The 27,513-nt window shown below is 32.0% G+C and overlaps 1 protein-coding gene across 2 annotated transcripts; it reads left to right on the top strand.

Annotated features, from left to right (window-relative positions):
* Positions 1 to 7,198: 7,198 nt before the first annotated feature.
* Positions 7,199 to 22,065, top strand: LOC143054874 (uncharacterized). Of its 2 annotated transcripts, none has more exons than XM_076227957.1 (10): positions 7,199 to 7,257; positions 10,320 to 10,720; positions 11,715 to 11,758; positions 13,006 to 13,465; positions 13,917 to 14,005; positions 15,348 to 15,705; positions 16,601 to 16,688; positions 17,240 to 17,678; positions 19,430 to 19,608; positions 20,462 to 22,065. In XM_076227957.1, exons 2-10 carry the CDS (start codon positions 10,350 to 10,352, stop codon positions 20,789 to 20,791), a joined length of 2,358 nt encoding a protein of 785 aa, XP_076084072.1. In that variant the 5' UTR covers positions 7,199 to 7,257; positions 10,320 to 10,349; the 3' UTR covers positions 20,792 to 22,065. The 2 variants fall into 2 exon arrangements, with proteins under 2 accessions (XP_076084072.1, XP_076084073.1); XM_076227958.1 differs by lacking the exon at positions 7,199 to 7,257 and adding an exon at positions 8,011 to 8,097.
* The last annotated feature ends 5,448 nt before the right edge of the window (positions 22,066 to 27,513 follow it).

Below are 27,513 nucleotides of genomic sequence, written 5' to 3' on the forward strand. Positions count from 1 at the left end.
ACCTCAATTTTAAACAGTCCAAACTTCGCAAATTTTATAGATTAAAAGAAAATAAAATACTAAATAGAATATTTTGACATATAAAAATGGCTTCAGGAAAAACAATTTCAATTAAATGTGAGAAAACATACACATTTTTTCATTTTGAAAAAGGGGGGTTGAAACTCTCCAATATACTACTAGTCATTAAAACGACTTTTTAGAAAAATGTGACCGTACGAAATTCTGACGACAGGGCAAAAACTAAAGAAGACATATTTGTCTTTAAGTTAAGACCATTTTTAGCCGTGTGTTATTTGGGGAGATTAAACTCGCGATCTAGACGACTTTTTACACTTCTGTCACCGCACTAATATAAAGCATGATTTGATATACATTTAGCCATTTTATCACTGAAAGCTATTGCCTGATAGGTTGTCATCGGGTGGGGGAGGGGGGGTCTTCAAAAGCAAAACAAAACCACAAGAACATTTGTACCTAAATACTTTTTTGGAACATCAGACTTAAAATTTAAAAGATTAAAAGATTTATTACACTTAGTTTTGATAACACACACAGAAATCATAATATTTACTAAAGTGATACATTAAAAATATCTTCGAGTAGAGTCTCTGTCGTTAAGGGCTAAGAATAGAAAATCAGAGGGGCACCTAAATTTAATTGTAAAATGAATGAAGGAAACAAAAAAAAAGTACAAAGAAAAAATACAACTCAAGTTATATCATTTGAAGTAGCAAGACGCTTGTTTTTGGGTGTTATTCAAATCAAATCCTTTTGTGTTATGGCTCATTATAAAGTATTTCACTTGCCCACTATATTTGTAGGACTCTACAAACGTGCAAATGATATTATACAGTGCAATGGTTTACGCTAAAGTACGACGGTGTCTCACGCTAAAATGCAATGGTTGTTTGTTTGATAAAGTATGGTGGTATTACCACGTTAAAGTGCAATTGACCAGTAGGGTAAAGTTGGAGGGCTTTAAACGTTTAAGTACATGGATGTTAAAAAACTTGTTTTTTGGAAAAGTACAACATATGTGATACGCTTTAAATTTACCGGTAGTCTCAAGTGATTGTTTATAAATTTAGAAGATCGACCACTTAATGATTAATTTAAAGGTCATTTGGGTGTCTCAAAATACTATATTTCCTGTAAATAAAGGGATCAGTAGTAGACCGCTGTTCAAAAGACATGAGATTCGAAAATCGATTGAGAGAAAACAAATCCGGGTTGCAAACAAAACTGAGGGTAAGAATAAAACAACGGTACAACAGAAACACTGAAGTGCAACAAAAAACAATACAGATGCAACATACACAGAAACGAACTATTTGATAACAACTGTACATGTACATTTGGTTTAAAAGTTGTTAATCAAATGTATTCTTAGTTTATATTCCGGCAAGATCAATTTTGTTTGTATAAACTACTGTTAACGCACTCTAATATGACAAAACCCTAATTACGCACCTCATTACATTTAACATACATAGAAACAGATGTATAAAACAATTCAAATACACTGACTTCGCCATTTGTACTTTCTCTCGTATTTCTTTTGCTGATTTTGTACGACCGCAAAATTTTTGCGATCGTATATTGTTATCACGTCGTCGTTGTCAGCGTCGTCGTCGTCCGAAGACGGATGGTTTCCGGATAATAACTTTAGTATAAGTAAATAGAAATCAATAAAATTCTAACACAATGTTTATAACCACAAAAGGAAAGTTGGGATTGATTTTGTGGGTTATGGTCCCATCGGTTTAGGAATTAGGGGTCCAAAGGGGCCCAAAACATACATTTATCTAGTTTAAGGGCAATACGTTTTGTATAAGTATTTCAATTACTCTGAAATTGTACCACAATGTTCATACCATTAGGTAGAATGTTGGGATTTATTTTAAGGGTTATAGGGCAAACTGTCTAGGAATTAAGGACCAAAAATGGGCCGAAACAAGCATTTTTGAAGTTTCTAGACAATAACTTATGTTTAACTGTATGGATCTCTCTTACATTGTACCATATAATGTAGGGAAGGCTTGGTGTCAGGTTGGGGGTTCAATATATATATATCCCTGAACATTTAGGAATAAGGGGCCAAAAAGAAGCATTTTCTTAGTTTACAGACAATAACTTGTGTTTAAGTGTATTGATCTCTCTGAAATTGTACTACAAGGTTTCTTACTACAAAGGAAAGGCTGGAATTGAGTTTTGGGATACTTGCTAAATGGGGTTTTAAATAAGCGAGGGGCAAAAAAGTGGCCCAAAAAAGCAATTTTGTTGTTTTCAGTCAAAACCTTGTGTTTAAGTGTATAAATCTCTTTGAAATTATACTACATCCATATTACAATGGGATGGTTATAGGGGTAATGGATCAAATCATTAAGCATTTAGGGGCAAAAAGGGGGGGGGGGGGGAAACAAAGTTTTTTTTCTGGTTAAGGTGGTACCCAACACTTTCACTAAAATTAATTTGGCTCGTTTTAATTTTCATAAAATTTTGACAATGTATTTACATTGACCCTTTAACAAAAATTAAAAAATTTCCAAAATTTTGAACCAACTGTTTTGTCAGAAAAATTACACTGGTTATATAGCAGTTTGACAAACACCAATTTTGATCAGTGAGAAGCTTAATTTTCCCTTAACAACACAACGTCATTAAAACGTTAAGCTGATTTTACAGAGTTATCTCCCTGTAGTGTTAGGTACCACCTTAAAGGACAATTTAGACAATTTAGAAGCAGTGTAAGGGATGCAATCCAATTCCAATTAAAATTTAAAGAATATTGTTATATATATATGTTTTATTACTTGATTACCTCCCTCACACTGCTTGAAAATTATATTAATGGAAGTGATAATTGTCTTGAGATGTGTAACTGTAAATCTATTTTTAGAAGTTACCTTTGCTGTGTCAACTATTTAATCACAATCCAAATTCAGAGCTGTATCAAGCTTGAATGTTGTATCCATACTTGCCCCAACTGTTCAGGGTTCGACCTCTGCGGTCGTATTAAACTGTGCCCTGCGGAGCATCTGGTTTTAACTGAATATAAACTATGATGAGTAAACACTGTAAACAGAAATTGTGATCAGAAAAAAATGTAAAAAGTTGCGTTTATGTTTAAATAGTTATCAAAGGCACCAGGATTATATTTTAATACACCAGACGCGCGTTTTGTCTACATAAGACTCATCAGTGACCCTCAAATCTAAAATATTATAAAGCCAAACAAGTACAAAACCATTTTATGACTTTATAGGTAGAAGTTATTTACGAGCTTTGCCTTTTTCTTGTCAAGTACAAAGGAGGGGCAAAAGATACCTAAGAGAAGTCAAACTCTTAGATCGTAAATAAACTGACAACGTCATGACTAAAAAAGAAAAAAACAAAGACAGACAGACAGAAAAATAATAGTACACAAGACACAACATAAAAAACTTAAGACTAAGCAACACTTACCCCACCAAAAACTAGGGATGATCTCAGGTGCTCCGGAAGGGTTAGCAGATCCTGCTCTAAAGGATCAATAGCAATCTAATTAAAATATTGATCTCTGATTACGTTATACTACATATGAGCTCAGAGATCAATATTTTAATTAGATTGGATCAATAGAAACTGTGAACAGAAAAAAAATATATGAGATATACAAGATCTACAAATATAACATAATGGCTCAAGCAATTGACTTATTTTTATAGTATTTATTGCCCTCTCAAATGAAGAATTTTTAATAATTTTTGGATTTTTTCCTTATTGTCTTGAAAAAAGTAATTGGTATAGATAGAAACTGTACAAGTATTAGACATGTTACGGAAAGGTATATTCTCGACGCTGAGGTGGACAAATTATACTTTAAATGCGGGTGTCGTATCAAAACACACAAGCGATTTTAAGATTTAAATTACCAGTGTTTCAATTAAATCTTGTGTTTAAACTACAAAGTAATGATCTCCGCGTATACCTATTTCTTATAACTAACGTCCTTTCGAAATCTTTATCATGTTAGATAATTTCATTTAATTGTTACTTATAAATATTCCTTATTGAACAAATATTTCATAATATTTATTCCGTGACGATTAAAACTAATATATCCCATAATATGTCTTCCTTTTTATATTTTGGAACACTAATAGAACGCGAGGATAAAATAGAAAATATATGAAACCAATAAGGAAAGCCGAGAAAAAAGAAGACATGAGAGAAAAAAGCCCGCGCCAACCCTTAAAAATAAAAGCAACTTTTTATTTTCATTTTTTTGAAACTCAATAGTGACGGGCATTTAAGTATACCATGCTTAAAAAGATCGTATTAAAAAGTAGGGGTATACTAATTTACCTCTGTTTGTCCGTCCGTCCGTCCGTCAGTCTATCCACCCGCCAGTTCGTCAGTTAATTTGTCCGTCCCATGAACATTTTTGTCACATATTTCTTAGGAACTACATTACAAGGATTTCTGAAATTGCGTTTCAGGGTTTATATGAGTAAGCTTTAGCGTGTGATGCGTTTTCAGATTCATCACTCAATAACTTCCTGTTTACAGTCAAGTATTTGGGCAGGAGTACCATCAGTGAGCAGTAGCTCGCAGTTACACCCGTTAAAGATTTGTTTATCCGTGGTCAGAACTTAAGGATGGGTTGTGCTCTATGCAGAAACTACTTATCATACAATATTAAGATCTTATCATAGGGAACATTTGAACTAAGTTTCAAGTTGATTGGATTTCAACTTCATCAAAAACTACTTTGACCAAAACCTTTAACCTTTATCGGGACAGACAGACAGACAGACGGACAAACGGACGCACAGACCAAAACATAATGCCCCTCTACTATCGAAAAGGGGGACATAAAAAACAACCAGACTGAAGAGCTTTGTGCGGGTTTTGCAGAGATTGATTAAATATTGTTCGTTTTTGTCTAGTGACAAATATTTCATACATTTTCAGGACGAGGTTAAGTAGTGGCGTGACATATAGATATAGTGATTAATTAGGTAAAAAATCAACAGGCTAATTAATTGATTTTGTTCAAATCTAGAAGTTCATACTAAACAAACATCGTCCCCATCGCCAACAAACACGTATACCTTTCCAATCCTATACGAGCAACTCGTAATATCAGAAAATGTTCACTCTAAATTTTTATATAATGTTTAATGAACCAATAGGCTGAAAGCCAGTTGAAATAGAACAAAAGAATCGAAACTCTTTGTTAGAGAAGGCGATAAATGCTAACTGTAATGTTTACTATAGTAACACAAATTTTAAAAGTTAATAGAAACAAATACAACGACAATTTTCTTCTCAATTACGAAGTGTTTAATTTTTAATACACCATTTGCATAAGTTTTCAATTTATCTATTACATTCCATTCTCAATTTTAACATAGTAATGCAGAACAATTATATATCAAGTCGACGACATGTGTATCTATCAAGTTGGGTGTAGAAAATGTATAACCTCCGATTTAAAAAATAAACAATTACCACGGACGGAGAACATATCAATCTATTAGTTCAGTAATTTTCGTGTCTGCCCTTCCATTGACTCAAGAACAAATTCCAAAAAATGGGTAACAATTGTATCGAAAAGAGAAAATCGAGTTCACTTTTTTATGTTAGGGCGTGTTTGAGGTGTACATTTTGTCTTTAAAACATACAAAGCAAGAGTATTTGATATATCATCTCGCTTCAGATTCTAACATTTTTAAATATCAAAGCTATAGGTTGACTTTATAACATAAAAAAAATCACAGTACGAAAAGATGAAATATATGGGTCAAGTGAAATACCTATCTTATGAATTACAAAAGCAGAGTAGGTGTGTAAGCATTTTCGAAAATTCCATAAATACAACCGATCTGACAATAGTTTTAAGTTGAATCAATGCAGACAAGATCATTAACTGATGCTCATTAGCTAGTAGATACATTTGTCTTTTAAAATACAACTGACATATGAGGATCGTAATGGTGCTATGTGGATAAATTTATCGATTTTGAAAAGCAAAATTGGCAGCGCGTCATCCCTAAAATGGCTTCCATTTCTACGATTGTGAAAATGAACTGGCGTAATGGGGAATGGGGAGATAATTTTAACGAAGTAGAATCCTGACTGTCAAGAATTGTGATTATTACCTGGTTAACATCATTCAAATTGAAGTTTACCTGTTTGTATTGATAATTAGTGTTTTTGACATAGTCCCCACATTTAAAGTCTAATTTGTCAAACTCAGCGTCGAGTATATACCTTTTGGTAACATGTCTATTAAAAAGTAATTGTTAGATAGAAACTATATAAGTATTATACATTGAAAATGATCAGCAATACAAGAAGGTTGATGTGATAAAAATCGAAGCCTGCTCCCTCGTACTTTCAAAATGTATTATAAAATAAGTAGAAGAAAACAACAGCAACTATGACCAGTAAAACAAGATCTACAAAAATATAAATATGACCAAGCCCATTGGATAACTCTAACTACTAGCCTCAAAGTCATTTTATTAAATTGATTATTGATTTTTATTATTTCTATTTTAGCATATATAAAGGCAACAGTAGTATACCGCTGTTCGAATGACCGATTCAGGCTCAGTAGAAATCAACTTTAAAAATATACTTTCTTTGCTTTTCATTGATCGATATGAGTCATGGAATTCTAACCTCAGAGGGAATAGTAGATATCCATAAATTTGTTAAAAAAAATTACAAATTTACCAAACTTCAAAGTAAATTTTAACATGTCTTTGAAAACTGCCAGCATCATTTATTAGACTTTATCAACTTATGGAAACCTGGTTTTATAAGTAGCTAAACCTAACTAAATATTTTTAAATACATTATTGAATAAATTGTTTGGTTATAACATTTTTGACTTTTGTTAGATTGTTTAAAAAAGAAATGAAAATAAATCTAAAGAAAAAGACATTAAATTTCCAAATCATAATATGGTTCCAGCATAATGTTAAAATCAATAAAAATATTAGCCCGAAACACATGCTCTTAACCCCAAACCTACAAAACCTTCAAAACAAGAATGGTTATTACAAACGTATTGAAAATGGGTTTATGCAATCGTTTAATATTCTTTAGAATGTCTATGAGCTTAATATCGATTGTGTACAAATATAGATTTAAGATTTCCATTTCGATTTTCAAAAAATAATCTCACGTTTAAATCATGATATTGCATGATCCTTCAATGGCGGAGTTGGTAGCAAAACATTTTTAGCATAGTTTTTACGGGTAAGAAAATTAAAGCTGTAGACAGAAACACGTATATTTCATTGCAAGTAATAACAAACTAATACAGAAATAGTTTTGATATAAAAAAAAAAACACTTTAGCAAGAAAATATGCATTTCGACCTTCTCCGACCTTGATGAAGGAATATCCGTTTGTCTGCTTGAATTATATATAAAGAAAAAAGTTACGTCATGTAAATTCGAACTCACTAATAAGGGACATTTTAAAACATAAAGACATAGTTTGAACTTCAACAAATGCTATTTAATACAATCTAGATGGGCTGAGTTCACAGAGTAGCGAATAATACTTGAAAAAATAGAATAAGTAAAACAAGAAATAGATAATTGGGTTACAAAAAAATAAAGAAAAGAGAAAATAGATACAAAGGACTTATACTTAAATAAAATGAATCTTTAAATAATGTATGTAGCCCCTCCCTCTTTTTTATTTCTTAATAATCTTTTCTTTTCTCTACAAACAAATCAAACACATATCATAACCATTTTAAACTTTACAGTCATTCTTAGTGCAATGTGAACATGGTGAAAGAATACAGTATGTTTGATTACTGTGTAATAATATTGTGACTTCATGTACCTGTTTCCAAAAGTTTATCAATCAAACAAAGTAAAAAAGGTTCTAGATAAAAATCCACAATTTTCAAGAATTCAAAACTTGGACATATATCGGTACTTCCAAGAGCTAAATTTAGATTTTTAAACAAAAATAGAATTTAAACTCCCATTTACATTTTTTAAAATGATCACTTTATGTCAAAGTGATCTAGAATGGTAAGCCTTGTATCATTTGAAGAATGGAGCAACGAAGATTTTACAGGTAAAAAGAATATACAATTAGACAGAAACACAAACTATTTAAATTCATTTAACTTTATAAAAGTAAAATAATATAGTTTATTTTTATTTGATTATCATCATGGTAGCTCTGTGATTTAAATTGATTCTCGATTGCTGATTGCTGCAAATGACTGATTTATATTTTGAAAAACTAAAATCAGCATAGGTAATGCTGAAGTGGGAGTGATCTGTGTTACTTTTCAACTCAATTTGATTTTATTTCTCTTAAAAAGACATTTTTCTTTACATGAAAAGAAAATATTCAAAAAAAATCAAAATGCATAAACTTTGTTTTGAAAGTGGAGATAATTCAAAACAATTTTTTTAAGTAAAGACTGTATTGTTAATTTACGTATTTTATCATGTTACGGTGACTTCAATGTTCTTATAAGTTTCTGAAGTCTGACTAGAGGTATGTTATAACATTTTGCTTCAAAATTCTATCGTTTATTTTTACTTCTGTTCAGAACAGAACATTATCTTTCCATGTTTAATCAAGAGGCACTTTTTTTTTAATATATATATTGTCCTTTTAATGTTCATTCATATTTAAATTAATTGTTTTGTCATATACCTTTTTTTAAAGTCTACTCTAATTGACATGACAATAATATATTTATTGATGTCTTTATTTTGTTTTGTACCCTAAGCTTAAAAAGCTCGGTCAAACTTTTTTTTATATTTTTAAAAATAGTATGATATATAACTCACATATTGGCAATATAGGAAAACTATTTAGTTATTGTTAATGACAACACCCTCTTGACCAAGCTGCCTATCAGGATATTCAGCTAATTTACCACATACTTGGTATGATCTGCATAATACAACATGAGAATGAGGAATTACTTCATCAAAAAGGGTTTAATGATATTTTGGAGGTTAATCTATATAGATATAAAACCAGGTATAATCCAAAAAATGCCTGTCAAGAATATGACAGTTGTTATCCATTCGGTTGGTGTGTTTGGTGTGTTTGAGCTTTTGATTTTGCCATTTTATTAGGGACGTTCTGTTTTAAATTTCCTTGGAGTTATCTTTTTTTTTGGTGTGATATATTTTACTTATTACTATACGTTCAGTACTATCAAGTGCAAACACGTTTTTATTAGAGTATTTTTTTTTTTCATTTTTTATGCCATTTGTGTTGTATGTCTGTCATGTATTGTTACACAGCTTTGGCTATTAGATCCCAGTATTTGTGACGTTTAACTAATTATATGTGTTTGGGTTGCCTAAACCCTTTTGTCTGTATAATTGAAACTATCAACAGGCATACAAGTGAGAGCTTTAGCTAGCTATATAAATCCGGTTTAACACACTATGTTGTTTATGTTGTTTTCAAAAATGCTGTACAAAGTCAGGAATATAACAGTAATTTTCAATTTCACTAAATTACATTGGTTTATATAGTCATTTTTTTGTCAGGTTTAAAGGACTTTGGACTTCCCCTTCTTTTATTTAACATTGTCATTTTTGTTTATACTTTTTTCTTTCTATATTATTTTTCTCTTGGAAGTTTGCTTGAAACATCACTTCTACAATTACACGTTTTTTTTCTTCTTTCGTCTTAGATACATATAACTTGCATTCTTCTTCTAAAATAGCTTGTGTAGTAATAGATTATCGTTGGTTATCTCGCTCGGGCCGGTACGGTGATAGTGAGAAAAGCAATCGAGTTGAGATGACCTGATTAAATGTTTATCTCTACTTAACCTATGAAGACGTTGTTAATTTCATTTTGACAACGGCACGTGTTTCCTTAGTTTCTAGCGATAATTTTCATATCACTCGATTCCGTTTTCATATCACTCGACTTCGCTAAGAAAGGAAATTATCAGTCAGCAAGATCAAATTCGTAAAAAAGTGACAATTATGTTTCTCCTAAAATTAATTACATTGAGGATAACTTCATTCTTGTAATATTTCCTCTAAAACTACTTAAATTTTTCTTCCAAGCTTACTTGTATTACATCTTTTTTCTTCTAATATCCAAAAAGATTTGCATTCTTTCTTTTTTTTCTTTTGATATTCTTGCATTCATTTCTTTTGTTCTCTTTATTCTAGAATTGCTTGTTAATTATAGTCAGTGATAGAGAATAGAAATGTTTTTATTGATTGAAACTTGGGGGCAAAAATGTAGATAAAAAATGGTCATAAAGATTTCTTAATTCATTCGTCTATATGTTTTTGCCATTATAGAAACTGATTTACAAGGACGACTATTGGATCATGTCAAAGAGAACGAAGAATTTGAACGTGGACACTCGCAATACAGAAAAGAAATGCGAACCATGTACATATTTCGAAAAGAACGTAGTTGCCACCTGCATATGTTGTCAATGCAAAGAGTACATGTGTGGTGATTGTAGAAGTCATCACCTGTCCCAAAAACAAAGTAAAACTCATCAAATTAAATCCTTTGAAGAGAAGTTGATGTGTGGACCATGTCATACGAATGGAAAAAAGGTTGTGGCTTCTTCATTTTGTCAGGATTGTGCTGATCCAGAGGCTCTGTGTACCTCATGTGCAGATAATCATAAAGCATCCAAGACAACAAAAGAACACCGAATATCTTCTGATATGGATACTTATCTTATTCGGTAAAATATTGATAATTAAAATAATCTTAGATTAATGTTCTTCGAATGAACATATCAATACACCAAGTTTCAAAAGAAGACGACAAAATATAGATATGGGAAGATGTGGTGTTAGTGTCAATAAGACAACTCTCCTTCCAAAATAACAATTTATAAAAGTAATCCATTAAAGGTCAATGTACGGCCTTCAACACGGCGCCTTGGCTCACATCGACCAACAAGCTATAAAGGGCCCTAAAATTACTAGTGTAAACCATTCAAACGGGAAAACCAACGGTCTAATGACCTGTAACTCGTGTAAAAATTAAATAACGAAGATTCCCAACTCCAAGGAAAATTAGAATTTCTTTAATAAATGGTAAATCAAAATCTTAAACATCAAACTATTGTCATATTCCTGATTTGTTAAAGGTATATCTAATTGACAGTTTCTAAATGAGTTTCAAAATGTAATAAAAATTAAAGCTAAATGATATCATAAAAAATTGAAAAATAGAAACCAAACAACGTTTCGCTTCAAACTTATGATCGAAACGCGTGTCTGGCGTATCAAATCATAATCCTGGTACCTTTTTACATCACTGGTTCGATGCCACTGCTGGTGGACGTTTCGAACACGAGGATATCATCATCCCAGTAGTCAGCACTTCGGTGTTGACATGAATATGAGTTATATGATCATTTTTATAAATTTCCTTTTTACAAAACTTTTTTCGATACTGTGGAATTTTTTATCCCAGGAATAGATTGCCGTAGACGTATTCGGCACAACTTTTGGAAAATTTTGGTCCTCAATGCTCTCCGTCTTTGTACTAGTTTTGCTTCATATCTTTTTTTTATATGAGCGTCACTGATGAGTCTTATATAGACGAAATGTGAGTCTGGCGTATTAAATTATGATCCTGGTACCTTTGATAACTTTTTATATATACTCTCCCCGAAGATAGGATAAAATTCGACTTTTGGTTTATATATATTCTTTGCTTTAATATAGATTTCATCTACAAAAGAAACACACCAGAGATGTTACATCATCAGGTATGATATTGATATATATGATATCTTAGCAAAACAAACCTTTAAGGCTCGGTTGTCTGTGCCTTTGTACTGACATAACTCAAAAAGAGGGACGAAAGATACCAGAGGGATAGTCAAACTCATAGATTGAAAATAAACTGACAAACAGACAAATAATAGTACAGAAGACAAAACATAGAAAACTAAAGACTAAGCAACACGAACCCCATCCAAATCATGGGGTGATCCCAGGTGCCCCGGAAGGGTACTCAATTTATCCGAAATGTACCTTTGATTACTTATTAGGATTTTAAAATACATAAGATTCTCACTCCCTCAGGCATAGTTAAATTTCTTTTGCTGTTCTTGTATCACGTTCTCTTTCGTCATGTAGCTCCACGAGTATTCAAATAATTGGCTTCAACGTTTTGGGATAGACTGCACAAACGTGCAATATCAATTATGAAAGTAATGCAATCTTCTACATGAATCACATGCATATATATCATAAAAGAAAACAATTGTGCAATATCTTTGATAAAAATAATCAAATTGATATATTGATCAAGCTCGTATCAATGAAATAAAAATATTATAGGATTAAACGAAGGACTTTTATGATATGTTTGTGAGTTTCTTGGTCCAGTGTATACACCAATAAATTCCGTTAAGAAAGGCATTTTATCCTTATAATTCTTTAAAATTGGAGATAGCGCATATATTTTTCCACACTCGTAACCTCTATCAGACGTTAACTGTATATTCATGTCATTGAATAGGCCTAGCGTATGAATTGCTATCTGCTAAAAAGTAAACTACAAAAACTCTTATTAACGTTCAAACGAATGTTTTGTGCATTATTTTATTTAACAATTAACATGCAGTGAAAATAAATTTGGTAACGTCGGTGTTATTATCGCCGTCATCTTGTCTACATTGGTTACGAAAAGAAGTTTGGTCAACATCGTCTTTCGAAAAATAACCAACGTCAAGATCAACAACCAGAAGTTCTCTCCGACAATCTATTCTCTAATATGCAAATCATATAAGAATTATTGCAACATATTAGAATCATAAACAACATAGATATGTAATATTCAAATCAACACCTTATCTAAAATCATTCTATAAAATACAAATGAAAACACTATAACAAGGGGTTGTTTTATTTTTATACAATAAAATATAAATATATAAATTAAATAGCATTTTACAAAATGAAAATGATTGCTAAAGGATGATAATATAGCAAATTAATTCTGTTACAGATGGAGATGTAAACCAATCACTTTGTGAGCCATGTGGAAGAAAAAATGAAACAAAACAACCTACAAATGAATGTAAACGATGCAGTACTAAATTATGCCAGGAGTGTTTTGAACTTCACGAATCGCTTAAAATTTGTCCAAACGATGACTGTAAAGACACACATGAGTCATTGAAACGCAAACGTGACAATGGATCTGCTAAAACAGATATAAAGCAGAACGAGCAAGATAATAAAAAATCCAAAATATCAGGCGATACCACAATTCTTAAACAACAAAGTAAACGCCACAGTGGTTTACCATGCAAACGTTGCAGAGATGAAGATAAAACACAAGAAGCAACTGTTTATTGCACTGATTGCGAAATTCCTCTTTGCTCAGAATGTTCTGATATCCACAAGACAAACAAAAAGACGAAACATCATTCAATATCCAATGATGTAATAAGTTGCATACTTATGTAAGTTTATATAACAATCTATATGAAAACAAAAATGTTTCCTCCACATTTTAGTAATGCAATGGAATTATATGCAACTGTCATAAAATGAGAGGTTCATATAACTATAATCTAGGTTTAATCTACCATTTTCTACATAAGGAGATGCATGAAGCACGTCAGGATACTGACAGTTGTTTTCCATTCTATTGATGCGTTTGAGCTTTGATTTTGACAAATGATTTATAGGGATTTTTGTTTTGAATTTTCCTTCGAGACGAGTTTGTTTTTTGTGTTATTTTACTATATATCAAAATAATTGGTCATTTATACGTATTTATGACATTAAAAATATACACAATAAATAATTTTGTTTGCCGTATTACAATCTGAAATCTCAAATAATTCCGATATTTTTTTTTAAACAAGTATTATGTTGTCACGGTTAATGAAATCTACTGTTATATTGTAGGTCAGAAAAACGCAGAAACGATGGTGAACAGTCGAAAGCTGTAGAAGTTATTCCGATGGAAATAGAAAGCGATGCATGTACCATCACAAGTAATGTCATATCCTTATATCTTTTATTTCTTGGCTAAAAATACACCTACAACTTCGAACTTTCAATGTGTTTTAATAAAATACATTAATATTTTTTTTATAAGATAATATTTAAAGCAAATGAATTTTGTTTGTTGATCTTAATTTTAATTCACCTTCGTTTTTTAATTATGATTGAAATGTTGAGGTGAGTTTAAAGAAATTATGATTTGTACATATCTTGGATTCTACACTTTTTTCTTGATTTACCTTCACCAGGAACGCTCAAACCTAAAAATACTTTTAAGATGGTATTGGTGTCTTTCGCCATCATGGATTGTAAAAAGTTGAGAATCTAAGGTCCAGATTTTCAATCAAGTAAGCAAAATTTGATGCAAGAATGTATAACTAATACGAATTCTCATTTGAAAGAAAAAAATTATAAGATTAAAATTCATAAATATTAATATTTTTACAAGTGTAGATTTTTTTTGCTTGATTTTCAGTGTTTTTAAATTGGCATTTTAAGGGGAGGTAACTCTAAAATTGTGCATTTCTGAAGAATCTACATGGAACTTTGCTATTTTGTATTTTAGCTGGGGAAAAAACTCACGTCTTTTCTTTTGATATTCTCAAAGCATTTTTTAAAAGCTATCGTCTAGTATAAAGTAAAATCTTCTATTATTTTATTTTACAATTTCATCATTTAGTTTAGCTTCTAATCACATAATGATGTTTTTTTCCTGTTGTAAATGTATCAATAAAAGATGAATATTTTATTAAGATGCCTCGGGACTATTCGACTGCGCATAATTTCACGCATGAATTACAAAAGTATTTGTCGTAAATTCGATATAATTTTTTTAAATATTTTGATTGATTAGAAATGTTAAATCATTGTAGTTATGTGACTAGTAGAATATTTTCGTTATTATCCGTATTTGTTAAAGGGTCAAAATAAAATTTCACCCATTTTCACCATTTTCCCGCCAAAATTTGGTTTTAAGGCAAAATAATTTTTTTTCCTTATCGGTGACCTATGATTTTTATTTGCTCATTCTATGAAGCTATAGTTCAGCTTTTTATATTACAGATTTGGACCAAGTGTCATAGAACGTTTTTTTTTATATTCCGATAAAAATATGTCAACACCTATATTTTGCCTATCATGTCATTGAAAAATTGTCCCTTTTACATACCTGTTTAAAAGTAAAATTTTGATCTTGAATGGTCCGTGACCCCCTATTTTTTTCGATCGATTTGATACACTTTCTGTATAGAATAAAATAACAAAAAATACGGCACTTCTGATAGAAACTTCGAATAGGCCCGAGCCACCTTAATACGAGATCTTAATTTTAAGGTGCAGAAGGTGTGAGTATTGAAAAATCAAGCGATTTGTGTGATCCTTGCTTTTACCAAAAGAAAGAAATTAAAGGCTCATATTTCTGTGCAGATTGTGACGAAAGGTTTTGCGAAGATTGTATGAAATTTCACCAGGTAGAAAAGGACAATGCCAACCATAAAGTCACGAGTATATCAAGAGTTATAATGTATTGCGTCACATGCCGATTGCTTGAAAAGAATATCGAAGCTTCAGTTTGTTGCTTAGATTGCAAAGATTCCAAGCCATTATGTAGTCCATGTGCACAAAGTCACACAGCGATGAAAACAACAAGAGGTCATAATATATCATCGGATTTGGACCATCTTCGTTTAAGGTAATTTAAAAGTATTTAAAAAATCGTATTGTCTGTTTCTCTAAGTTATGGAAACATACCTGTTCAGGGAATGTAAAAATATAACGGTGTACTAAATAAATTATTACATAAATTACGCACATCACCACGAATTCAGGGTTTCAACATGATAAAAGAAGGACGAAAGATACCAGAGGGACAATCAAACTCATAAATGATTTACTCATAAATTCATAATGGTGGCATACATCTGTTCATCTTCTATAAAACAAAGACGAATAAGTATCAAAAGGATATTCTAAGTTGAAAACATACTGACAGTGTTGAAAAATAAAGGATGTCTAAAAATGGAAACAATTAAAGAACTATATGATAAAATTAACGTATATAATAACTAAATACATCGAAGGTCAAGTTTGCCTGAAGAAATTTTTAATTTCTATACTTTCTAACCGAACAATTTAAGAAAAAATTGTAATTTATACAAACGTGATGAAATAATGAACCTTACGTTTTTCACACCAGTTGAAACAAAAGCGAACATACTAAAATCAACCTGTCAAGTCAGTACGTGTTTGGTTTACTTCCTCAAACCTGAGTCAGTATAGATGCTTGCTTATCTAATTCAATGTTCAATAGATAACTTTTACGTTTTGGGTTTTCTGTAAAGATATCGTTTTTATGTTTATTTAAATTCATTCAATTAAGATGCGAGGTTGCATTTGCATGTGCATTTGGGTAGTTTGGTATGTTCGAAAACAACATAACAGATTGTTACACATGCATAAAAATACTACATGCTTGTAAATGTAGTGAACGTTTCATTTTCATTATGAACAGTTAATGAATATAAATCAAACAGAGCATGGATTTAATTTAAAACGTTGTAAAACGATTTTGAATTTTCATTTTAAAGTCTTGGTCAGATGGCAAACCCACCAGAATGGATGGACGTCGTGAAAATGGGATCAGACTCAAGCCCAATCATACAGACAACACAACCGGTAATGGAAATATATCATTGATACAATAACGATTTTTATAGAAAATATGAACAAAATGATACTGTCAGTTCGAATACTATTCGTTTATTACATTATTAATTACGAAGAGGTTCATCTTCCTCGAATATGTTAATCAAAGTCATAACCGGTTAAACTTCACCACCAAAAGATGATTAGCAGTTGTAGGCATGCATTGGTTGAGTTTCTTGATTAGATTATACATTTAGAATACTCGTTTGTATGCGGCTGTCATACAAGTGAGAGGTTTAGTTGGATATGAAATTAATTTTAGTTAAATCAACTGTTTCCTGTACATTTGAGAATGCCTGTACCAAGCCAGAATATGACAGCTGTCCATTCGACTACTGTGTTTTAGCTTTTGATTGGCCATTTGCTTAGGGACTTTCCGCGGAGTTCGGTATTTTTGTTATTTTACTTTTTCAAATAACTATAAAAAGCTAATTACATAGTAGTTTCGATTAAACATTGTTTTTTAAACAACAGCAACAACAACAACAATTTATTGGAGTCTCGCCTCTTTATAATTTTAGGTAAAACCAACAAGAATTAACAAACCACCCTATTCAACAGAATGCAGATCAAACAGAATATCACTGCAGTGGCTAATGACTGGGACATTGTTGGACCACGAGACGTTTCAGATAATGTTTAAAGAATCCCCCGAGACCCAAAGCGCTATATGGAAAACTTACAACACTGAATCATGCTTCCAGTCACACATAGAAATACTCGGGCTTACGCCAAAAACATCGTATATATTTAAAGTAAGGATAGTTAATAAACGAACAGGGGAGGAGTTCAAATTCACAGACGAAAGTGAAGTCATTAAAACCAAAGAATCTCCAGCTAAGCATGTTTTGAAGAAGGCAAGACAAACAAAAGCCGGTTCACCTGCAGTTTACACACTACCGATCAAGGAAAATTGTTATGCAAGGAATGTGAAAGCGAAAACAAGAAAATTTTATTTAGGTAATCATTGATTTTTCTTTATTGTAAAATATTTTGACTCAGTAGCGACTCAACTAGTCTAAAATGTTTAACCATTTTTAGTTCAAAGTCAAATTAGAAGCTAGATTCATGTTTGACGTTTGGAGACATACTTCTTATCCCGTTGATATCGCTTCCCTTGTCACAGCATGGTTTTTCCTAGCCATACTTCGGGTCAGATCTATAATCAAAGATGTCAGGTCATAAAGATGGAATATTTTTGTATTAATATTGATCACTAACATTGAGTCTTTGCATCGGAAATGAACACATTTATTCTTAAACCAGTTGTCTGCATAAAATGGGTTATGTTCTTCTCATATATTTCATGATGGTATGTTTCTAATCACCTAACGGGAGGGATTGTGCTTGATTTTTATATGTTGAAGACACAATCTTTCAATCGCTTTGATTGAGGTCTTGGGCTGGCTTGTAAATAACTGCGTGTAGTCTTTTGTTAATTTGTGTATCATTGCAATTTAGCTTAGCTTCTTTTGTTACTTATTTTGACATTGGAGTCGGACTTTTCTACATAGCTAGATGTATAAGTTGATATCAGACTTAACATGTTTAACCCTCGACATTTGGTAGCTGTCCCAAGCAAGAGCCATTGGCCTTTGTATAATTTTCAATTTTTTGTTCATTTACATCTTTTTGAGTTTAGTATGACGTCCATTTCACTGAACAAATACACTTTTTTATTTAGGGGCAAGCTCAAGCCCATCTCCAAGTGCGGGATTTTCTCGCTTTTTGAAGACCCTTTGATGTCCTTTTATCTATATGATTTATGATCGGGTTGTTGTCTCTTTGACACATTCCATTCCCCATGTCCATTCTCAAATCGTACACAGCATGACGTCATATAGATAAAAGCATCATTTCATATGATGTCTTTAAAGATAGTCGTTTTAGAGTCAAGTACGCTAGACTTCCATTTTGCTAACTACGGATCATCAATGGTGCTCACAATATACAAGATTGAAAGGCCAAATTAATAACGAGCTTTCAGAGAACTAAAAACAAAACAAAAAATCATTAATGGCTGCCAAAAATGGTTGAAGCTGTCAATATATTGAAGATAAACAGCCTTTGAGCCTGTAAAAAACATTGTATAAATAATTTTACGTCAGCATATAAGCATTATTTTTTGTACTTGAAAGTAAAAGTCCACCTGCAGTTGCATGGACCCAGTGGTTGCAAAAATCCATCAGGCATATCAGGAGACTGTGATTAAGTGGTTGTTGATTGTTGCTGAGTTACATTTTTGTTTTTCGTTCATTTTGTTGTACATTTATTAGACCGTTAATTAGTTCTCTCGTTTGAATTGTTTTACATATATGATTTTGGGGCCTTATATAACTGACTATGCGGTATGGGCTTTCCTCATTGTTGAAGTCCGTACGATGCCCAGTAGCTGATAATTTCTGTTTCATTTGGTCACGTGTGGAGAGTTGTCTAATAGGCAATTATACCAGATCTTCTTTTTTATGTATAATTTAGATTGTAATTAAGTATGAGAGAAACACGATGTCCAAATTATGTGCATGGATATGTTTCTATGATAAAAGTAAAGGAGGGAAAATAGATGGAGAGTACATGCGCTATAGTATATTTTACCTTTCACATTTTTTACCTGATGCTTTGCATAAGTTATAAATGAATACAAATTTGCAATGCAAGTTTATATTTTGTTATTGTTGTTTTCCTTAAAAGCTTTTAGTGTATAATTGCAGGTACAGAAAGCGTTGGTGTTGCAGAAAAAACGTTGATGATTGTGGGCGCTACTGGGTCTGGTAAAAGTACTCTTATAAATGCAATTGCTAACTATATCATTGGTGTGGAATGGGAAGATAACTTTAGGTTCAATCTAGTTGATTTAGAACCTGAAGAAAAGAAAAGGTCAAGAAACGAGGTATTAGATCATTTTGATATGATGATTATTAATAGAATGAAATTCAAAACAGTGTAGCTGTGGTCATTGATTGACACATTAAATTCATTCATTGACTGGGAAAATTTAGGTGAACGTTTGTATGTAACGACCACTGCTCACTATGTACTTTTTAAAGACACTTAAACTATGGGGTCACCAAAGGTTCTCAACACATAAATAAAGTAATTCCAAAAATTAATCAGAAATAACACGATGTTTTAATTTATATATATTATATAAATCAAAACATAAAGGTTATTCCTGATTAATTTTTCGAATTATTTTATAATTAGAGGCGTTAAGAAACCTTTGGTGACCCCACAGTTTAAATGTCTATCGTAGGTACGTCGTGAACAGTGGTTGTTACAGACAAACGTTCACGTAAATTGTCCCAGTCAATGGATGAATTTAATGTGTCAATCAATGGCCACAGCTACACTGTTTTGAATTTCATTCTAACGAATGATTAGAGTTTTTTAGTCCGATACTAAACTTGATGCACATTTAATCCTTCTTAGGTAAAAAAAAAAAAGGAACATATGGTACATATCGATACTACAATTGGACACACATGACTTGTTTTTTTTTCAAGAGCAAAAACTTATTCATTGTATCTATAATTCAACTTTGTACTTGTTTGGCCTTATAAATATTTTGATATGAGCGTCACTGATGAGTCTTATGTAAACGAAACGCGCGTCTGGCGTACTAAATCATAACCCTGGTATCTTTGATAACTATATACAAAATATACCCAAAATGGAAACTTCACTATGATTCTAATTAAATAAACGTACTTAAAAAATATTTTTAAAGTTTTGTTTATTTGCAGGCCCAGTCACTCACTCAATGGGTCACATGTTATACATTGTATAGCAGTGTTTCTGATCGAATCAATTATACAGTTAATTTAATTGATACTCCGGGATTTGGTGACACCAGGGGCTTAGACCAAGATGCAAAAATTGTAGATCAAATACGCGAGCTTTTTACAGCAAAAGACCAAAAAGGAATTTCCACACTTGACGCTGTATGCTTCATCGTAAAGGCACCAGATGCAAGACTAACACCAACGCAAACATATATATTTGAGTCCATCTTATGCTTGTTTGGAAATGATATCAAAGATAACATATGTACCCTCATCACATTTGCCGATTGACAAACACCACCAGTTTTAGCAGGTATAAAAGCTTTGGGTGGAATACCATTGCCATGTGACACTTATTTTACTTTCAACAATTCTGCTTTGTATGCTGAAAATTCCGTGGGAGCAAATAACCAGATGTCATCCTTTTTCTGGCAAATGGGAATGAAAAGCTGTCAAACTTTCTTCAGTCATGTAGCAAACATGCAAACAAGAAGTTTATGGTTGACGGCAGAAGTACTCGAAAAGAGGCAAAAGCTTGAGAATACAATACATAATCTTCACCAGGAAATTGATGTTGGCCTGTCCAAAATAAATCTTCTGGAAATAGAGGTAAAGCTGTTTTCAGAACATTCAAGGGACATTCTGGCAAACAAAAATTTTGAGTATACCGTGGAGGAGGATTATCAAGAAAAAATAGACTTGCAAGGTAAGGGACAACATACCACCAATTGTTTAACTTGCAATTTCACCTGTCATGAAAACTGCGGAATTCCAAACGATGATAAAAAGGCAGGATGTATAGCAATGAATAGCGAAGGGTCGTGCATGGAATGTCCAAAGGGATGCCATTGGTCAGAACATCATAACACACCTTTTGTCATCAAATGGTTTAAAAGGAAAGTAACAAAGCGTTATGAAGACATGAAAAGAAAGTACGAAGAAGCAACACAGAAAACGTTGACCCAGGAACAAGTTTTAGATGAAATGAATCAAGATATCACAAAACAGGAGCAGGGAATACAAGTTATGTTAGTATTTATTTCAAAACTAACCAATAGACTGAAGGAAATTGCTCTACGTCCGGATCCGTTCAGCACTGTGGAGTATATAGATATCATGATTTCAAGTGAGGAAATGGAAAAGAAAAGTGGATTTGAAGGCCGAATAAATGCACTAAAAAAGTGCAGACAACGTGCACAATATGGGGATTCCGTACAAATATTTAGAGACAGAATTCAAAACACAAGGCAGTCGATTGCAGCGAGCGACATCGCAGAAGAATTGTTAGAAAGCGATATGTCGATTATAGGAAGAATCAAGCGTTTTTTTAGGCAGCAGTAAATGGCTGGTAGATACAATATAGTTAAAATACATTCCTGTTTATATATTTCTATTCCATTTCAGAACTTGTATGCACGTTTTACGTATCTGTAATAATCGGTATATGGTTCTTGAACCAGTGTGGTTAAAATGATAAACTGTTACACGTGTAAATATTAATGCTTAGTTTTTGAATTATGTGATGTTTACAATCATTTCGTCAAAAATATGTTGTTATTTCGCTACTTTTGGTTTCTGTACCTCCCAGGTGTTGATGTCTTTTAGTTTTCTGTTTTAAGATGCGAGTGGACCAAATAAGGGTTGTACCAGCAACACGTAGCATGCTTTATAGCTTTATAGCTGTTTGCCCCTTTTATGACATTTAGTGATGTAGAAGAATGAGAAATTGTTTGATTAACACCAAACGTTCGACCTTTAACAATGAACAAAATTCATACCTTAAAGCAGCTGTATAAAAAGCTCCGATATGACAACATGGACAAATAATGTATACCTATTCAAACGAAAAAAAAAAACCAGCCTGATTAATGAGAAGGCATAAATCAATAACAAGTAACACAAATTTTAAGTCTGGTAACTTTGATAACTATTAACACCACTGGTTCGATGCCACTGCTGGTGGACGTTTCGTCCCCGAAGGTATGGCCAGCCCAGTAGTCCGCATTTCGGTGTTCACAAGAATATCAATTATATGGTAATTTTTATAAATTTCCTGTTTATAGAGTTAATGAATTTTTCGAAATACTAAGGATTTTTTTTAGATTACATTAGCCGTATTTGACATAGCTTTTTGGAATTTTGGGTCCTCAATGCTCTTCAACTTTGAACTTGTTTTGCGTTATAACTTTTTTTATCTGAGCATCACTGATGAGTCTTATGTAGACGAAACGCTAGTTTGACGTATTAAATTTAAAACCTGGTACCTTTGGTAACTATATACAGACAGCAAGAGGACTGACGAAGTTACTTTTTCGTAAATAACAGATTCAAGCTCTTAATATTATTTTATCGTATTTTTCAATGCATTTTGTTGTTAAACATAACCGCTTATTTTCATTTTGATTCCAACTACTTCTCATATGTTCTGTACCAGTTTTGGTAATCACATGATTCTTGATAACATGCATTATACAATTGAATTTCTCAATCAAATATTACTTGTCCGCCCAAACTAAAAAGCGAATTGTTCAGAAGAAGTCACTGATTTAATTTTTTGCGGTGATTTTCATTTTCGACATACTTTTGAGGTAGTTCAGGTTGATGAAAATCAAAATAACCTGAAGAGGTTAATTTGTTAGTACTTTGTTTTGGTTTTGTGGTTGTGTTTGTTTATGTACTTATTTAGACTGCAGAATAAAAATAAAATTTTGTTTTTGTTACATTATCGGTAGAGATTGAATCATTACTGGAAAGTATCTATAAAGATAAATTGTTTAATTGTTATATGGAGAAATTGAAAAAAAAAGAAAACAAAATTAGTCCTTGGGGGAAACGCATAAACCATCTGTACTTGCTATCAAATCAGGTGCGGTGGTAGGTATCTACAACTTCAATTTGTTCAATCATATGTCCATATCCGTCTGTTCTAATGTGCTCAGTACATGCGTATGAACATTACACGTTCATGACTATATTTAGTTTTTAAATCAGTTCTCTTGGATATTCAACGTAGGATAACATACCAGATTAGTATTTGCTAAAAAAAAACAGACGGGCAACATTTGGATATAAAAAATGCAAAACAAACAACAAAACTGTATGTTAGTAGTTATCAAAGGTACCAGGATTATAATTTAGTACGCCAGACGCGCGTTTCGTCTACATAAGACTCATCAGTGACGCTCATATCAAAATATTTATAAAGCCAAACAAGTACAAAGTTGTTAGACCATAATTAGTTAGCAAAGGTACAAGGATTGTAATTTAGTACGCCAGACGCGTACTATAAATGTTTTCAGAGTTTAGAGCCGACCCCCCCCCCCCCCCCCCCCCCCAGCCGTAGATATTTTAAATAACCGATTTACTTATCGACTTCGACTATCCGGTAAACCAAAATTGATTCTGTAAGGGGCTGGTTACATGAAAGATGCAGAAAAAAAGAAAGAGTGTAACATGTTAATAAAAGGCGACAGCAGTATACCCCTGTTCAATACTCATAAATGGATTAACATGTTTAACCCCGCCACATTATTTATGTAAGTGCCTGTCCCAAGTCAGGAGCCTGTAATTCAGTGGTTGTCGTTTGTTCATGTGTTACATATTTGTTTTTCGTTCATTTTTTTTTTTACATGCCGTTAGTTTTCTCGTTTGAATTGTTTTACATTGTCTTATCGGGGCCTTTTATAGCTGATTATGCGGTATGGGCTTTGCTCATTGTTGAAGGCCGTACGGTGACCTGTAGTTGTTAATGTCTGTGTCATTTTGGTCTTTTGTGGATAGTTGTCTCATTGGCAATCATACCACATCTTCTTTTTTATAAGCAAAGACAAATCCAGGTAATATTGAAACCGAAGGAACCACATCAACTACCATAAAAGGGAAACAACGGAATAGAAACACAGACATACTACAAAAGCAAACGTAGTCATATACACGAACTTGTTGATAACAATTTCAAATCGCAACACTTTTGATAATCAATTATGCAGAACTGTCAATGATATGCCTTGTGTAACACATATTCAAAACCACTGTACAGTGTATTTTATTTCAACAGAACCATGTACCTGTACTGAACATATATTACCTTTATATATGCCAATTTTAAAACAAACCTTATGAATGTGTCGAAGCTGCTATAAATAACATACTAAAGTGTTGCTTACACGACCTCAATGTGACCAGGAAACTTCATGCACATTGAACAATTGCATACAATTTTGCAGGAGATATTTCTCTTTAGTACCAGCTGGGTGAAATTTATATTAAGTCTTTCAGATAAAGGTTATGTTATATGTATCAATGAAACCATTCATCTGAATGATCCATGAAATGAAGTCAAGGACAGCTTAACTTCAAAAGCTCATATGTAGTTTGAGAAATTGACAGATCACAAAAACTTATCAATGACCAATGGACCAAGTAGTCTGTATGGTCTATCTCTGGTTGTCACAAGAATTAAATACTTGACAAATCTGACAAGAGGGAGTATTTTGATGCAATGAAACCAAAATTGTCGTTTGTATGCTCCCCCAACTTAAAGTTGGTGGCATACTGTTTTACCCCTGTCCCTCCGTCTGTCTGTCCCATTATGGGTATCTAGTTATTCCAGATAACTCTTCCTACAGTTTGAGTGCTCGGAAGTTTTCACTTTGTTGGCTGTTTGTACATAATTTTATTGATATTTATAGCTAATTTCGGCGATAGTTGAACTTTGTCATTTTTTGGAGTATTTTCTTGCAAAAGAAAGGTGCAAGCGTTTCGGATAACTCCTCCTACAGTGCGAATGCTAGGAAGTTGTTACTTTGCTGGCTGTGTGTAAATATATTGAAGGTGTGCATGTAGTCAAGGTTTTGATTTTTATTGATATTAGCTCTTAAGGACGATAGTTGAACTTGTCATTTTTGTAATATATACTTGTATAAGAGGTGCTTAGTGTTTCTGTATAACTCCTCCTACAGTGAACCATAAAACCTATTTGCTCCCATGCTCAATATCGTTTATTTTTAAGTAACATTTTGCTTCTGTGGGGGCATCATCGTCTCCCAGACACAATGATATCTCAAAGAAAGTCTCCAATTGACTTCGTTACAACAGTTTCTTTAAGAGTGGAATGCTCCCCCACCCCATTGTTTTATTGTTGTTGGTGTTATTTATTTTGTTATCTTGGGACCTATAATAGATTACTATATAATATGTTTTCTCTCTCATTGTTGAAGGCAGTACAATACCATGTATTCTTTTAGTTTCTTGCTCGTTTGTATTTGGCAAATAAAGTGCTAAAATCAGTCTTAATTTACTTTACGACAATTTCCTTATTTCAATTTAATTTTGGATGTAACACTTCTTCTGACTGGATAAAAGTTGTTAGTCAACCAGCTCATAGACATAATTTTGGCATGTGACGTTTTTTTAATGATTTACTCTTTAATCATTAGGAATGACCAATTTTTGTCTGTCTTTTCTTAATAACCTCAATTGTAGTGTTATACAGTGAGCTCAACTTTTTTGTTTGTTTATGTTTGTAATGAACATTTGCACATAAGGATGAATTAAAATAGACTCAAACAAAAAATGAAGTATTTTGATATTTTAATAACTGGTTCATACCAGCAATCAGCACATACATAGGTCACTTGACCAATGAAAAAACACATTTTAGCACAATTACATTAAAGATTGCTGAAAATAAAATATTGCAAAAATTGTAATGAAAATGATGCCTATGACAAAACACTTTATATGATTATAAATAAAATGCCAAATTTTCAAAATCTTTCACATAAAATTACACCATAAACATGAAATTATAACTGTGCTTCTGCTAATTTGTTATATTATTTAATTTTCAAAGCCTCCCAATCCACACCTATATTTTTTTACTGGTATGTCGAGGGATTCTTATTCTAAAAACCTTTATTATCAAAATCTGTGAAAATATTCTATTTTTTGGGGGATTAGCAAAAACACATATTTTTAGATTTTGGGTCTCTAAACTTCTTTTGTATTTTCAAAATAAAACCTTCTTATAGTTCAGGTGTAATCATAATAATTCTATTAATACAAGAATTATCATATGTATTTCATTCAATCAGAATTTTTCAAAAGTTGCATATGATCACAAACTCTCCACAACATGAAAATCCAGAACATCTATTATTTTTTTCTCATAAAACAGAAAATTCTTAGAATGAAAATGAATACAAAACCCTGCAAGGCACATTTAAATATGCTTTAAGATTGTTCAATCTATGGACAATTCTTTTGTGTTTTCAAGCTCTTGTCAAAAGACAAAGTTTCACATTCCCAAAAATAATTTTTCAAAAGAGACTGAACCTTATTTGTCAACAAATTGATTTGTAGATCTACAAATATATTGAAATAATGGATACTGGATCTAATTATTAAGGACTGGTTGATATGAGTTTTTTTTAGGGCAAAATATTCTGTAAATTATAAAGTTTGTAATTATAACCAGTTGTTTCCCCTTAATATAGAAATTTAAAAAACAAACTTTTGTAATCAGTTCCATTTATGTTTCATACAATTTAAAATGTCAAATAAAATATTTTCCCCATGAGATATGTATTTAAAATCGTAACAATCATCATTAAAGAACAAACACATTACAATTATTGGACATTTTTTTGGTAAAATATAATTATTTAAAAAATGACATTCACAATTAAAATCTTACCAATAAATTAAATATCACATTTAAGTTTCTTTTAATCCTACTTGAGGAAAATTCATGTCCACTGTATATCTATGCAAGACTTATAACCTCTCAAGATAGATATTCAGCCATTTTGTATTTTCAAGGTTTCACCTATTTACATATCTTACACTAATTACAACAAACTGACATCAAAATATTTGTTTTATACATTTTACACATATTTACAATAAAAAAATGTGCTACAAGTCTTTGAGATTAGATTAGTTTTTCCTGTTATATGGATTAATGCCCTTTTCACATGCAAAAATAATGTATGATTATGATGTTAACTTTG

This window comes from Mytilus galloprovincialis, chromosome 12 (genome assembly GCF_965363235.1).
Source record: "Mytilus galloprovincialis chromosome 12, xbMytGall1.hap1.1, whole genome shotgun sequence".
NCBI lineage: Eukaryota > Metazoa > Mollusca > Bivalvia > Mytilida > Mytilidae > Mytilus > Mytilus galloprovincialis.

Coding starts and splice junctions, on each gene's coding strand:
- LOC143054874 (XM_076227957.1), top strand. CDS start 10,350: ATGTCAAAGAGAACGAAGAATTTGAACGTGGACACTCGCAATACAGAA. Junction 13,466..13,916: donor GTAATAAGTTGCATACTTAT/GTAAGTTTATAT, acceptor GTTATATTGTAG/GTCAGAAAAACGCAGAAACG. Junction 16,689..17,239: donor TCATACAGACAACACAACCG/GTAATGGAAATA, acceptor TTATAATTTTAG/GTAAAACCAACAAGAATTAA.